Source organism: Heptranchias perlo, chromosome 12 (assembly GCF_035084215.1).
Source record: "Heptranchias perlo isolate sHepPer1 chromosome 12, sHepPer1.hap1, whole genome shotgun sequence".
Taxonomy (NCBI): domain Eukaryota; kingdom Metazoa; phylum Chordata; class Chondrichthyes; order Hexanchiformes; family Hexanchidae; genus Heptranchias; species Heptranchias perlo.
Window position 1 is genome coordinate 46,397,889 of NC_090336.1, and position 14,271 is coordinate 46,412,159.

The window sequence follows — 14,271 nt, forward strand, 5'->3', positions numbered from 1 at the left end:
GTCCACCTTGAACATAGATTCAACCCCTAAAAATGAAACTCCAAAGGTCCATTTGCACAGAAATTGTCTTTTTTCTTAATTCCTGTGTCAGTGGCTATACAAATCCAAAAATTCCTACAGTGTGGTGGTAAATGACGTGCTAAAAGTTTGGCTAGCATAGTGAAACCACTTGTCCATTGCAGTTGCATCATAATTTTCATGGGTACGTTTAACTTAATTTAAGAAGTTTAATGTTGATTTGTACATTGGAGCAGAAGTCAAACACTAAATGTAGTGCTGTTTGCATTACTGAAATGACTATACTTGGTTCTATTAAAAGGCATTCTATTAATCAAATTCCATTGAAATTTGATGAGAAAAATATTCTAAGGTTTTCAAGAATTTAACTGCAGTAATGAGTATTTAACAAGCTGTTTGGATTCAGACCACATTACAGAGCCTAAGTGAAGATGTGCTGGCTGTAATGGATAACAAAAATCCATCAATCAAGCAACAAGCATCACTCTTCTTGGCAAGAAGCTTCCGTTACTGTACTCCCTCCACACTGCCAAAAAGTCTTTTAAAACCACTTTGCGCTGCACTGCTTAAGGTATGTAACTGAGGATTGTAATGCTTATGGATCTTCACTGCCATAAAACTTTGTTATATATTTTGTTAAGCAAACTCATGGAATCTGTTAAAATTAATTATGGAAATATTTGAGCCGAAAAACTAATGTAATCTAATTCTCTGCAGCAAATTAATGATTCTGCACTTGAAGTGAGAGATGCTGCCTTTGAAGCATTAGGTACTGCTCTAAAAGTTGTTGGCGAGAGATTAATGAATCCTTTCCTTGTTGACGTTGATAAACTGAAACTTGACAAGGTGAGTCATTATCACAAGAGACTGAACTTGCAACTTGTTTTTTCACATTTTGAAGTAAAAAATGGTGTATTCCAAAGGTTATCAGATGTAAAACATTTGAAATTCTAATGTAATTTGGCTTCAGTGGTTTACCCCTCCCGTTTGAATTTTAGGCATTGATGTTAAATCTTGTGTTTCTCGTCCTTGTCTTTCCATGCCCCCCTTCCCACCCCCCCCCCCACCCCAATCAAAGATGAATTCCTAAAGTCTGATTCAATTCAGTTAAACAGAGGGATCACTTGCCTTATCTCTGCACTAATGGCAGCATCAATGCAACGCATGCATATAGTTGCCTCCTTCATATGCAGATTGTAGAAACATTCCATGGGGAGGCAATGAGGAAGCTCCTAATGGTGCATATCTCAACTCCTTATAGCATGTATTTCATGCAGTCAATTCTAAATGAAGTTTATTTGATTTCTTGTTTCCAGAACTGATGCTTATTGTTTTCTTGACCCAAAAACTACGCAGTTGATACTTTTTAAAATTTGAATTAAGGGAAAAAGAGGCCTACCTTTAATGAGCATTGCTAAAATATATTTGGCTTTCCGACTGTCTTGTTATTTTAAAGTAATAAGCATGACTTGCACACATAATTGAAAACCTAATTCTTTAAATATTTGCCCCAATTCAAAGGAGCAATTGATCAGGTATCTTCCAAATTCTATTTTTGTAATTTTTTTGCAATGTAGTTCTGGTAGGGCAAAAGAAGAATGTTTGTTTGTTTTTGTTTTAATTCCAAAAGATATTAAATAAAAATAAATTAGATTAATACTTGAAAAAGAAAATTTGCAGGGCTATAAGGAAAGAAAGGGATTCAGTGGGGTAGATCCAGAGAAACCATTTCCTCTGGTAGGGGAATCCAGAATTTAATCTTAAAACTAGAGCCAGGCCACTTAGGAGAGAGATCAGGAAGCACTTTGTCTACACACACGGTAGTGGAAATAGAGTCATACAGTTATACAGCACGGATAGAGGCCCTTCGGCCCATCGTGTCCGCGCCGGCCATCAAGCCCTGTCTACTCTAATCCCATATTCCAGCATTTGGTCCGTAGCCTTGTATGCTATGGCATTTCAAGTGCTCATCCAAATGCTTCTTGAATGTTGTGAGGGTTCCTGCCTCCACAACCCTCTCAGGCAGTGAGTTCCAGACTCCAACCACCCTCTGGGTGAAAAAGTTCTTTCTCAAATCCCCTCTAAACCTCCCGCCTTTTACCTTGAATCTATGTCCCCTTGTTATAGAACCCTCAATGAAGGGAAAAAGCTCCTTAGTATCCATCCTATCTGTGCCCCTCATAATTTTGTACACCTCAATCATGTCCCCCCTCAGCCTCCTCTGCTCCAAGGAAAACAAACCCAATCTTCCCAGTCTCTCTTCATAGCTGAAGCGCTCCAGCCCTGGTAACATCCTGGTGAATCTCCTCTGCACCCTCTCCAAAGCGATCACATCCTTCCTGTAGTGTGGCGACCAGAACTGCACACAGTACTCCAGCTGTGGCCTAACCAGTGTTTTATACAGCTCCATCATAACCTCCTTGCTCTTATATTCTATGCCTCGGCTAATAAAGGCAAGTATCCCATATGCCTTCTTTACCACCTTATCTACCTGTTCCGCCGCCTTCAGGGATCTGTGAACTTGCACACCAAGATCCCTCTGACCCTCTGTCTTGCCTAGGGTCCTCCCATTCATTGTGTATTCCCTTGCCTTGTTAGTCCCTCAAGTGCATCACCTCGCACTTTTCCGGGTTAAATTCCATTTGCCACTGTTCCGCCCATCTGACCAACCCATCTATATCGTCCTGCAGACTGAGGCTATCCTCCTCGCTATTTACCACCCTACCAATTTTTGTATCATCAGCGAACTTACTGATCATACCTTTTACATTCATATCCAAGTCATTAATGTAGACCACAAACAGCAAGGGACCCAGCACTGATCCCTGTGGTACCCCACTGGCCACAGGCTTCCAGTCACAAAAACAACCTTCGACCATCACCCTCTGCCTTCTGCCACTAAGCCAGTTTTGTATCCAAAGTGCCAAGGCACCCTGGATTCCATGGGCTCGTACCTTCTTGACCAGTCTCCTGTGGGGGACTTTATCGAAGGCCTTACTGAAATCCATGTATACCACATCCACTGCGTTACCCTCATCCACACGCCCAGTCACCCCCTCAAAAAATTCAATCAAATTAGTCAGACATGATCTTCCCTTGACAAAGCCATGTTGACTATCCCTGATTAATCCTTGCTTCTCCAAGTGGAGACTAATTTTGTCCTTCAGAATTTTTTCCAATAATTTTCCTACCACTGATGTTAGGCTCACTGGCCTGTAGTTCCCCGGTTTTTCCCTACTCCCCTTCTTGAATAATGGTACTACATTAGGAACTCTTCTCTCTCTTTAGCCCCCCCCCGCCCCAATGGGCACTGGGCCAATTGAAATTTTCAAAACTGAGATTAATAGATTTTTGTTAGGTAAGCGTATCAAGGGAAATGGAGCAAAGGTGGATAAATAGATTTGAGGTACATAGCAGCCGTGATTAAGTGCATGGCACAACAGGCTCGAATGGGTGAATGGCCTACTCCTGTTCCTATGCACTATAAATTTGAGATTTGTGGATGGCTTAAGTCTTCATTTGATGTGCTAAAACTATTTTGAACTGTGTCATTGAGAATAGGGTCTTTTGGTGCTACCTTGTGCCTCATGATGTTACAGCATAACTGTTTTCATTTCAGATTAAAGAATCTTCAGATAAGGTAGAACTGATTTATGGGAAAAAAGGTGGAGCTGGAGTGTCAAAAGAGGTAAAGTCTGGGCTGCCAGGAAAAGTTGGGCCATCTTCAAGCACTGGTGACAAAGTAGATGCTGCTACAGCCAAACCTGGTGGGCTGTTAAAGAAGACATCTGCAGGCAAGGTAGGGTATTTTAAAGGTTAGAACATGCAGTGTTTACTTGTATCAGATATGTCAATTGTGTAATTAAACAAATACTTTTGCATTTATGATCTCCATGATATTTAGTGATTGTAACCAGATTTTGTGTATCTGCAGGGGTACATCCCCATTTTGTACTCCTGCCTATTGGAGAGAATAAAGCTTGAATTTGAGTATTTATCTTGAATGCAGTAAAGTTCAATGTGAGGAATGTGTCCCTTTACTCTCTGCCATCCAGTTTCTTGTTTTAAAAATGGGACTTCTATGCTAGTGTGGTTTATAAGAACCTGCGTAGACTGAAGACTAGTCAGTTTATTTAATTAACTAGCCATACCTGTCCCTGATGACTGCTGACTGTTTGTTTTATATGAAGGAATAGCTGAATAATTTAGTATTTTAATGTTTAGTAATTTATAACTGCTGCTTAAATAAAACAATTTAGCTATTTTTAGTTGTTTAAGAATAATGTACACTTGATGTTCTGCAGCCCGTTGGGCCACCTAAAAAATGGAAAGCAACAGGGACTTCTAATGTAGGTGGGAAAGGAAAAAAAGGAACGGAGATTAAAGAGGTGGAGCCAGAGCTTACTGTAAGTATTAACTTTGGAATATGTTTACACTTGAAATACTGTCTTGCTATAGATGTTTCACAGTTTAATGTGGGAGATTATTTTTAAATTTATGCAGGACACTAAATAGATTGAAGTTATTTTAATTGCCGGTTGATCCAATCTTGGTCAGATCTGGTCTTAAGTTTTGCTTATTTCTGTGATGAGGGGTAACTATTCTGTTCCACATATAAGTAAAACTGCAAACTCTGAAAAGCAGATTCAGGGTTTGGTATACAGCACCACTGATCTGAGTGGTCAGTGTGACCAGCAGTGGGACTTTTGCTGTTCCCTCCAGGACCCCACTGTGCTCACTAAAATCCACTTAAGAGCTGTCCCTCCAAATAACAAAGGTTTGGATGTAAGGACTGGGACAAGAATGAGGTTATTTAGTTATCCTATTGATATCCAGAAATAGCTTTTGAAGTTGCCTTTTCTTGGAATGGGACTCTTATTGCCAATAGGAACAATTTTAAGAGGCTGCAGCAAAAGACTTCCTGCTACAAGGAAAGGGGCCTACTCCCAGGAGTCCACTAGGAAATGAAGCATGAGGTCCTAGGGCTCATAGATCCCTTGAATGTAGAGAATGGTTATGACTTAAGTTGATTCTTATTTTGTGATGCTGTGCAGCATAGCACCCAGAACAATATGACTATTTACATTATAGATCTGTTACAGCACAAGATCAAAAAGTGTCATACTTTATACAAGTACTACACTAGACCTGTATTAGTTTGTGTTGTGTAGGGTGTCACCCAGAGTAGTTCCCTTGTTTTTGTTTATCTTCAGAACATAGGATTGTCCCCAGGACTTTGTAAAGGATTTCCAAAAATCTGCCATTAATATTTTTGACATTTACAATTAAAGTTGCTCCATCTCTTTTTATATAAAAGATTGAAGTGTGTGAAGAGAGAGCTGCAGCTGTGCTACCGGCCTCCTGTTTACAGCAGCTTGACAGCAGCAACTGGAAGGAAAGGCTAGCCAGTATGGAGGAGTTCCAGAAGGTATCTAACTTCAATATTTAACAGACTTGGGATATGTTTTGTGCAAAGCAGAGACAATGCCTAATTTTAACCAGGACATAATATTTGAAGAAATATAACTTAGTATGCACAACTTGATTTCTCCTATGTATTCATGGCTATAGTGTTGCTGCTGTTTATATTCAGTCTTTTTTTGATCCTGGCATGTTAGGTCTGCAGTATGCCAACTTAACTAGTGATTTTAAAAATGCTACACTTTGCTTAACATCATTTTGGTTCAGGTGGCATTAGGTGCTAGTTAGCAATCTGAACAACTCGATTCCTTAGTCTCATTTCTGATGAATTTATTACAAGAAAACTTCTGGATAATCTCCTACAATGTCTTTATCTTCAGCTGTTTGAAAAATATATAGTGGCTGATTACCTGATTGAAAGTGACTTATTTTGGACATCAGGTGATGAAACATAATGAAACATCATTTTTGCGATAATTAATCGTAATTGGATTTCTCCGTATAGTCAACATGTTTGTTCTGACGTTTCAAATTGAGCTTTAGGGGCACTGTGCCTTGTATTAAAAGCTGCATGTTACTTTATAGGTGCACATAATTTATTTGTAACTGCATACCCAATTACAACACTTGGCAAGTTGTGTCACATTATTTTGAGGATGGGTAAGATGCTGAGGTTTAATGGACAAGTAAAGGTGAAGATTTTGAATAGGTTCTAAATTTGTGCACCATTCAGTATTAAATAGAAGTGTAATTTTAATGACAAGCACCTAGGTATATTTGCTGTACTGTGGCGCAATGATTTGTGAGCTATGAACTGAATACAAGAAGGATTAGGATATGAAACCATATTACCAACATTGTTGAACAATTTGGCCATTTTTAATGGGACACGAGACTAATTTGCTTTGGTGTAGTCTATTAATGGCTCTAAAACAAACCTTCGAGATCAGAGGTTCCCAAACTGGCAGATGTGACTCGTTATCAGCACGAGGAGGATACTAGCTGTAACTCAGCAACGGGTAATGCCTGCAATACGTATTGGCGCTGTAGCACTCCCAACTCTTGGGCTGATCCCGACTCTGCTCTCCCCAAACCTCAGGCATTCCCTACAAACAGTTCCTGCTTACAGTTTTCAATATTCCTCATTTTAAATGTTTTTCAGTTTAATAAATTGTTTGTTTGCCTTTTGATTGATACCTTTACTACATAAATTTATTTTTGGAAGTGCTCATGAGATCTGGGATCCCCACTGCGATAGAGAAGTAAATAAATAGCATGTCTGTGCCCCGACCCCCTGACTCTGCTTCAGTAATCCTGGCAAACTAACACCAGCGAAGCAGGAGTAGATGAGAAATTATCTGGCCAGTGAGTTCTAATGATATGGTTGAACTTCATATTAAAATCCAAAAGTGTATGGGAGCAGAGTTAAAACAGCTAAAGTGACAAAACTGCTACTCGGCTACCAGCTTTATCTACACTAACATTGATTAGGCAACATAGGACATGTATCTCCATGGGATGGGTGGGGGGGCTTTTCCAAATAAAAAGTTGGGAACCTCTTCCACATAGCTTTAAAAAAAAATGCTTACGGTGGATGTTTTGTAAGTAATTATTGTACACGAATATTTTTAGATTGAGCAGTTAATTTTAGATAGCCACAATATTTTAGTACCCTTGAGGAATAATTGCGGATTTTGAAGATTCCACCATAAAACCGTCTTGTACTTGCACTGATTTTGGATACTTTTTCTGAAACGTTTAAATGTATGTCTAATCAGAAAAGCACCAAAGCGCATGAGTGATAACAAATGTGACCATCCAGTTTTGACATCAGCATCTTAAGATTTTAGTAAAATTCGGTAATGGAATGGTGCAAAGCCCTCGGCAGTATATAAGCGTTGGCCTCCCTATTTGGTGGGTGTATTTTTAGTTCTACAAGACTAGGATGCAGGACTGTTACAAATGGTAGTAGAAGCAATTTGAGGCAAAGAATTAAGTAGCACAGAATGGCAATATTTGCAAGGTTGAGATGGATGTGGAAGGCCACTTGGCACATTTTCTTTCGTCCAACTAAGAGGACACTACAATTTTCCTTCTTTTCTCCACTTAATTCCCCCACCCCTGGGTTGTATTATCAAATTGTTAAATAATTCCAGTGATCTTTACTCCATGATCTACTGGGAAGTCCATTGCATGTGGTAAAACTTTGAGTGCTAAATTTGTGGCCTTTGGCTTACTACTATTGCCCTTGTCCTACTATTGCAATTTGGCTTGACATATCTTTCCTGATCTTTTTTCCATACTCTTCACTATCTTGTATACTTCGATGGTCACCTCTTGGTTGTCACCTTTTCAAAGCTGAAATGCCCAACCTTCGCTAGTCTTTCATCATTCCACAGGCCCCTCACTAGGAATCAGCCTTGGACTCGTCTCTGAACTGCTTCCAGTATTTGAATATCTCCCTTTTTGTGTTTCTGTGACCAGAACTAAATTTGGTACTCAATGTAGTCTGACCAGAGCACTGTACAATTTGACCATGACTACCTCTGGTTTACAGTTATTTCAACTCATTCATGGAGTACGTGTTACCCATTTTTGTTTGTTCTATATGTACTTTGTATCTGCCATTGTTCTGTCCAATACATTTTGTATTTCTTGAAGTGCCTCCTCAATTAACTGCCCCTCTTTATGCAAATTTAACAAATTTCCTTTGACTTTTTGAATCCAAGTTATGCAATCTGAAACTAATAGTCCCAGTACTAATCCCTGGGGTTAGCCCACTTAGAATTCTTTTCTCTTCCCTCTCCCCTCCCACCCCACCCTGATTTACCCTGAATCTCCACTGCATTGAGCTTAACAAGTGGATTTTCACATTTCCTTGACTGGAGATTTTTCTTGTGTATAGGTGGTATGCTTAATGTCTTGAGAAATATGTCTGGGCATTTTGTCGGAATTTTTATTTAATGGCTCTGAATTTTGCAACTAAGCACCTTGAGTAAAGCCTTTGAAGATGTCTTTTTACATATAATTGGTGTCTATTTGAATTGTTATTGGTGCTGATACCTTTTACATTCTACAGGGAGTAGAAGTTACTGAGAAGAGAGAGATGCCCTGTCAGGCACTAGTGCGGATGCTAGCTAAAAAACCAGGCTGGAAGGAAACTAATTTCCAGGTACGATTACTTAAAATGCGCATTTTATGTTGAATGAGGAGCAGCAATCATTGTAACATAAGGTTTAGAATAGCTATGGAAAAGGACACTGACCACGCTAAAGTAAAAATACTCAATTGGAGGAGGGCCAATTTGAGTGGGATGAGAACAGATCTTGGAATATAAGATTGACCGGCAAAACTGTAATTGAACAGTGGGTGGCCTTTAAGGAGGAGATGGTTCAGGTACATTCCCACGAGGGAGAAAGGTAGGGCAACTAAACCCAGAGCTCTCTGGATGATGGTGAGTAAGACGAAACGGAAAAAAGGGGCGTAAGACAGACGTCAGGTTGATAACACAAGTGAGAACCTGGCAGAATATAAAAAGCTCAGCGGGGAAGTGAAAAAGGAAATAAGTGGGGCAAAGAGAGAGAGTATGAGAATAGATTGGCAGCCAACATAAAAGGGAATCCAAAAGTCTTCTACTGGCATGTAAACGAGTGGTAAGAGGAGGAGTGGGGCTGATTAGGGACCATAAAGGAAATCTACTCATGGAGGCAGAGGGGATGGCTTGGGTACTAAATGAGTACTTTGCATATGTCTTTATCAAGGAAGAGGATGTTGCCAGTCTCAGTGAAGGAAGATACAGTTGAGATACTGGATGGGCTAAAAATTGATTGAGGGACTAGAAAGGCTAGCTGTATTTAAAGTAGATAAGTCACCCGGTCAGGATGGGAGGCATCCGAGGTTGCTGAGGGAAGTAAGGGTGGAAATTGCAGAGGTGCTGGCCATAATCTTCCAGACATCCATAGATACGGGGGTGTTGTGTTTATCTAACCTGATAGTTTTTTGATGAGGTAAGAGGGTAGATGAGGGCAATGCGGTTGATGTGTATATGGACTTTCAAAAGGCGTTTGATAAGGTGACACATGGTAGGTTTATCAAGATTGCGGCCCATGGAATAAAGGTGGTAGTAGCAACGTGACAGGCAACAGTAGTGGTGAACGGTTGGTTTTCGTACTGGAGGGAGCTGTACAGTGGTGTTCCTCAGGGGTTGGTACTGGGACCAGTGCTTTTCTTGGTGTGTGTGCGTGCGGTCACAATTTCAAAATTTGCAGATGACACAAAATTTGGAAGGGTAGTAAACAGTGAAGAGGATAGTGATAGACTTCAAGAGAACATACACAGGCTGGTGGCATGGGCAGACATGTGGCAGATGAAATTTAATGCAGAAAAATGCGAAGTAATACATTTTGGTAGGAAGAACTAGGAGAGGCAATATAAACTGGAGGGCACAACTTTAAAAGGGGTACAGGAACAGAGATCTGGGGGTATATGTGCACAAATCTTTTGAAGGTGGTAGGGTAGGTTGAGAAAGTGGTTAAAAAAGCATATGGGGTCCTGGGTTTTATCAATAGAGGCAGAGAGTACAAAAGTATGGAAGTCATGATGAACCTTTTATAAAACACTGGTTCGGCCACAACTGTAGCATTGTGTCCCGTTCTGGGCACTGCACTTCAGGAAAGATGTGAAGGCCTTAGAGGGTACATAAGAGATTTACTAGAATGATTCCAGGAACGAGGGACTTTAGTTATGTGGATAGATTACAGAAGTTGGGGTTGTTCTCCTTGGAACAGACGGTTGCAAGGAGATTTGATAGAGGTACTCAAAATCATGAAGGGTATAGACAGAGTAGATAGAGAGAAACTTCTCACTGGCGGAAGGGTCAAGGACCAGAGGACATAGATTGAAGGTGATTGGCAAAAGAACCAAAGGTGACATGAGGAAAAACTTTTTTACACAGCGAGTGGTTAGGATCTGGAATGCACTGCCCGAGGGGGTGGTGGAGGCAGATTCAATCATGGCCTTCAAAAGGGAACTGGATAAAGAAAAAAAAATTGTAGGGCTATGGGGATAGGGCGGGGGAGTGGGACTAGCTGGATTGCTCTTTCAGAGAGCCAGTGTAGACTCGATTGGCTGAATGGCCTCCTTCCGTGCTGTAACCTTTCTATGATTGAGTTGTGGAACTTTTTTTCTTCTTCAGGAAGTATTTGAACTTCTGGGTGAATTAACAAAGAGAAATTACATACTGCAGAACATACACATTTTTGTTTCTAATCTAGGCTAATATATCAGTGCAGTACCGAGGGGAGTGCTACACTATCTGAGATAACGTCATTCTGAGACGTTAAAGCAGCTTTTGGCCTGCTCCCTCAGATGGACATAAAATTTCATTGCACTGTTCAAAGAGCAGTAGAGTTCTGTGCTCTGGTCAACATTGCTCAAGTAAATTACCAAAAAAAATTATCTGGTTGTTGATCTCACTGCTGTTTGGGAGATCAAGGCATGGGAGTAGGCCATTCATCCTCTCGAGCTTGTGCCGCCATTTAATCAGATCATGGCTGGTCTGTACATCAACTCCATTTATCCACCTTTAACCATATCCCTTGATAACTTTACCTAACAAAAATCTGTTGTCAGTGTTGAAATTATCAATTGACTGAGTTACAGATTTGCACTAAAAGTGCTTCCCAATTTCACTCCTGAATGGCCTATCTCTAGTTTTATTATGCTGTTTTGGATTTCACCATCAGAGGAAATAGTTTCTCGACATTTACCCTATTGAGTCAACAGCACAGAAAACACTCCATTTAGCCGCACTGGTCTATGCTGGTGTTTATGCTCCACACGAGTCTCCTCCCATACCTCTTCATCTAACCCTAACAGCATACCCTTTTATTCCTTTCTCCCTCATGCTTATCTAGCTTCCCCTTAAATACATCTATGCTATTTGTATAGATTCGTTTAGTTCACGTTTCACAAGGCATTCTAAGTAATAACACAGACGCAGTTCATTTTCAGACATATGTGAGGATAAAATATAGTTTTGTGATATGGAGCATTATACCCAGAATAACGTAAAGCACTCCAAGATTTCCTTTTGTGCGTGAGTGCTATATAAATGCAATGATCCATTCATCACTTTAAAGACCTCAATTCGATCACCCCTCAGCATTTCTTTTTTGCGCTTGCTCTCCTGAAGGCAGTAACTTGAGGTGACCCATGTGGTAATCATCCTCCAGTGCTTTGCCCAAGACGCTTTTGTTCATTTTGAGACTAGATAGTTGGTGTTGGACATTACAACTGCGTCCCTTAGCATCTCTGCTCAAAACTTTAATCAGTATTGCTGGCTAGTGATCAGGAGCTGGAAGCCTAGCTCTCTTTCCCATTTCCCTCTTCTCTCCTCATCCCTTATCCACAAGTGTTAATTTAGGTACTGAAAAATTACTCCGCATTGCTGTGAAACTTTGACTTTAATTGTCGTATTTTGATAACTGAAACTATGAACAATTACATTTTTTTCAGGTAATGCAGATGAAATTGTATATTGTTGCACTGATTGCCCAAAAAGGGAACTTTTCTAGAACATCTGCTGACGTTGTGCTGGACGGGCTGGTTGACAAGATAGGAGATATAAAATGTGGAATGAAAGCAAAAGAAGCGCTCACTGCAATAGCAGGAGCATGTTCCCTTCCCTGGACTGCTGAGCAGGTTAGTAAAGACAGTAGTGTTCCTGACTAGTTTCAAGTAACAACATAATTAAGTCAAAAGCAAAATACTGCAAAATCTGAAATAAAAACAGAAAATGCAAGAAACACTCAGCAGGTCAGGCAGCACCTGTGGAAGGGGAGAGAGTTAACGTTTCAATTCGATAACCTATAATCAGAACTGGAAGCTGCTGACAGCGAACAGCTTTTAAGCAAGTACAGAGGCAGGGAAAGAACAAAAGAGCAAACACAAGAAGGGAAACAGAAATTAATGAAGGTGAACAGTGTGAAAGTGACAAACAAAAATCCCATTGGAGAGTAGAGTAAAACTTCAAGGTGGCCATTCCTGGAAGAGATGGGAGCGAATTAAACAGTAAAACAAAATCAAAATGCTGCGATGCTGGAAAATATAATTAAGTATTAGGAGCTCCTTCTTTTCAGTTGGAAACCTGGAAAGGGGTGGGGTCAGAGAGTAATCCCAGTTTGTATAGGAACTGAGTGAAGTCTTAATGAAGAACGTATGGTTTAATTACTCGAGTTTTACAGGATCATTCACTTGCTAAGGTCCTGCCTGGCCAACACTTGATTCTTACTTGCCTCTGCAAATTTTACTTGGCATTGCTTCACCTAATCTCAGTTTCTGCTGCTTTCTCTGGTTATTAAAGGTATACCTTTATTTCTTGGCATTGTAAGGTTATAATTTTTTAAAAGGGTTATTGCCTAGATGACAGGATGGATGACAGCAAATCTTAATTGCATGTGGAGGATGAACTATTTAAAGAATAAATAAGATCTAATATTTGATACATTAAAAAAATTCAGTATAAATGTACGTTTTTGTAAGTAATCTACTTTAAGTAGGACGATATTTAAATGCACATATAATTGTAAGTTGGATCTATTGGCAGCTGACTTACTGCCCACTGTGGAAAATAAGCCCCTGACAGTTTTATGTTTAAATTGTCTGCAGGTTGTTACTATGGCTTTTGCACAAAAAAATCCCAAAAACCAATCAGAAGTTCTAAATTGGTTGGCAAGTGCTATCAAGGAGTTTGGATTTTCTGGGTAAGTTTCTTGAACTGCATGATCACTTTTTGAATTTTAGACAATCTATTTGATTAGAGTGACAAATCCCCAGGACCAGATGGTTTCCATCCCAGGGTTTTAAAGGAAGTAGGTGAGCACATTGCAGATGCCCTAACTATAATCTTTCAAAGTTCTCTAGATTCAGGAACTGTCCCTCTAGATTGGAAAATTGCGCATGTCACTCTGCTTTTTAAGAAAGGAGAGAGACGGAAACCGGGGAATTATAGACCAGTTAGCCTAACATCTGTTGTGGGGAAAATGCTGGAGTCTATAATTAAGGATAGGGTGACTGAACACCTCGAGAAATTTCAGTCAATCAGAGAGCCAGCATGGATTTGTGAAAGGTAGGTCGTGCTTGACAAACCTGTTTGAATGTTTTGAAGAGGTGACTAAAGTAGTGGGCAGGGGAATGTCATTGGATGTTTTTTATATGGACTTCCAGAAGGCATTTGATAAGGTCCCACATAAGAGACTGTTAGCTAAGATAGAAGCCCAGGGAATCGAGGGAAAAGTATGGACTTGGTTAGGAAGTTGGCTGAGCGAAAGGCGAGGAGAGTAGGGATAATGGGAAGGTACTCACATTGGCAGGATGTGACTAGTGGAGTCCCGCAGGGATCTGTCTTGGGGCCTCAATTATTCACAATATTTATTAACGACTTAGATGAAGGCATAGAAAGTCTCATATCTAAGTTTGCCGATGACACAAAGATTGGTGGCATTGTAAGCAGTGTAGATGAAAACATAACATTACAAAGGGATATTGATAGATTAGGTGAATGGGCAAAACTGTGGCAAATGGAATTCAGTGTAGACAAATGTGAGGTCATCCACTTTGGATCAAAAAAGGATAGAAGAGGGTACTTTCTAAATGGTAAAAAGTTAAAAACAGTGGATGTCCAAAGGGATTTAGGGGTTCAGGTACATAGATCATTGAAGTGTCATGAACAGGTGCAGAAAATAATCAAGAAGGCTAATGGAATGTTGGCCTTTATATCTAGAGGACTAGAGTACAAGGGGGCAGAAGTTATGCTGCAGCTATACTAAATCC

The 14,271-nt window shown here is 40.1% G+C and overlaps 1 protein-coding gene across 4 annotated transcripts in view; it reads left to right on the plus strand.

The window, feature by feature from the left end:
* The window catches only part of ckap5 (cytoskeleton associated protein 5), a 113,826-nt gene that overhangs the window by 28,846 nt on the left and 70,709 nt on the right, over positions 1–14,271 (plus strand). For all 4 annotated transcript variants that reach the window (XM_067994060.1, XM_067994062.1, XM_067994064.1 and 1 more), the window contains exons 11-18: positions 425–589; positions 736–864; positions 3,638–3,817; positions 4,323–4,424; positions 5,336–5,446; positions 8,519–8,611; positions 11,956–12,141; positions 13,108–13,202. In XM_067994060.1, coding sequence (XP_067850161.1) covers positions 425–589; positions 736–864; positions 3,638–3,817; positions 4,323–4,424; positions 5,336–5,446; positions 8,519–8,611; positions 11,956–12,141; positions 13,108–13,202 — 1,061 coding nt within the window. The remainder of the gene's footprint in view (positions 1–424; positions 590–735; positions 865–3,637; positions 3,818–4,322; positions 4,425–5,335; positions 5,447–8,518; positions 8,612–11,955; positions 12,142–13,107; positions 13,203–14,271) is intronic.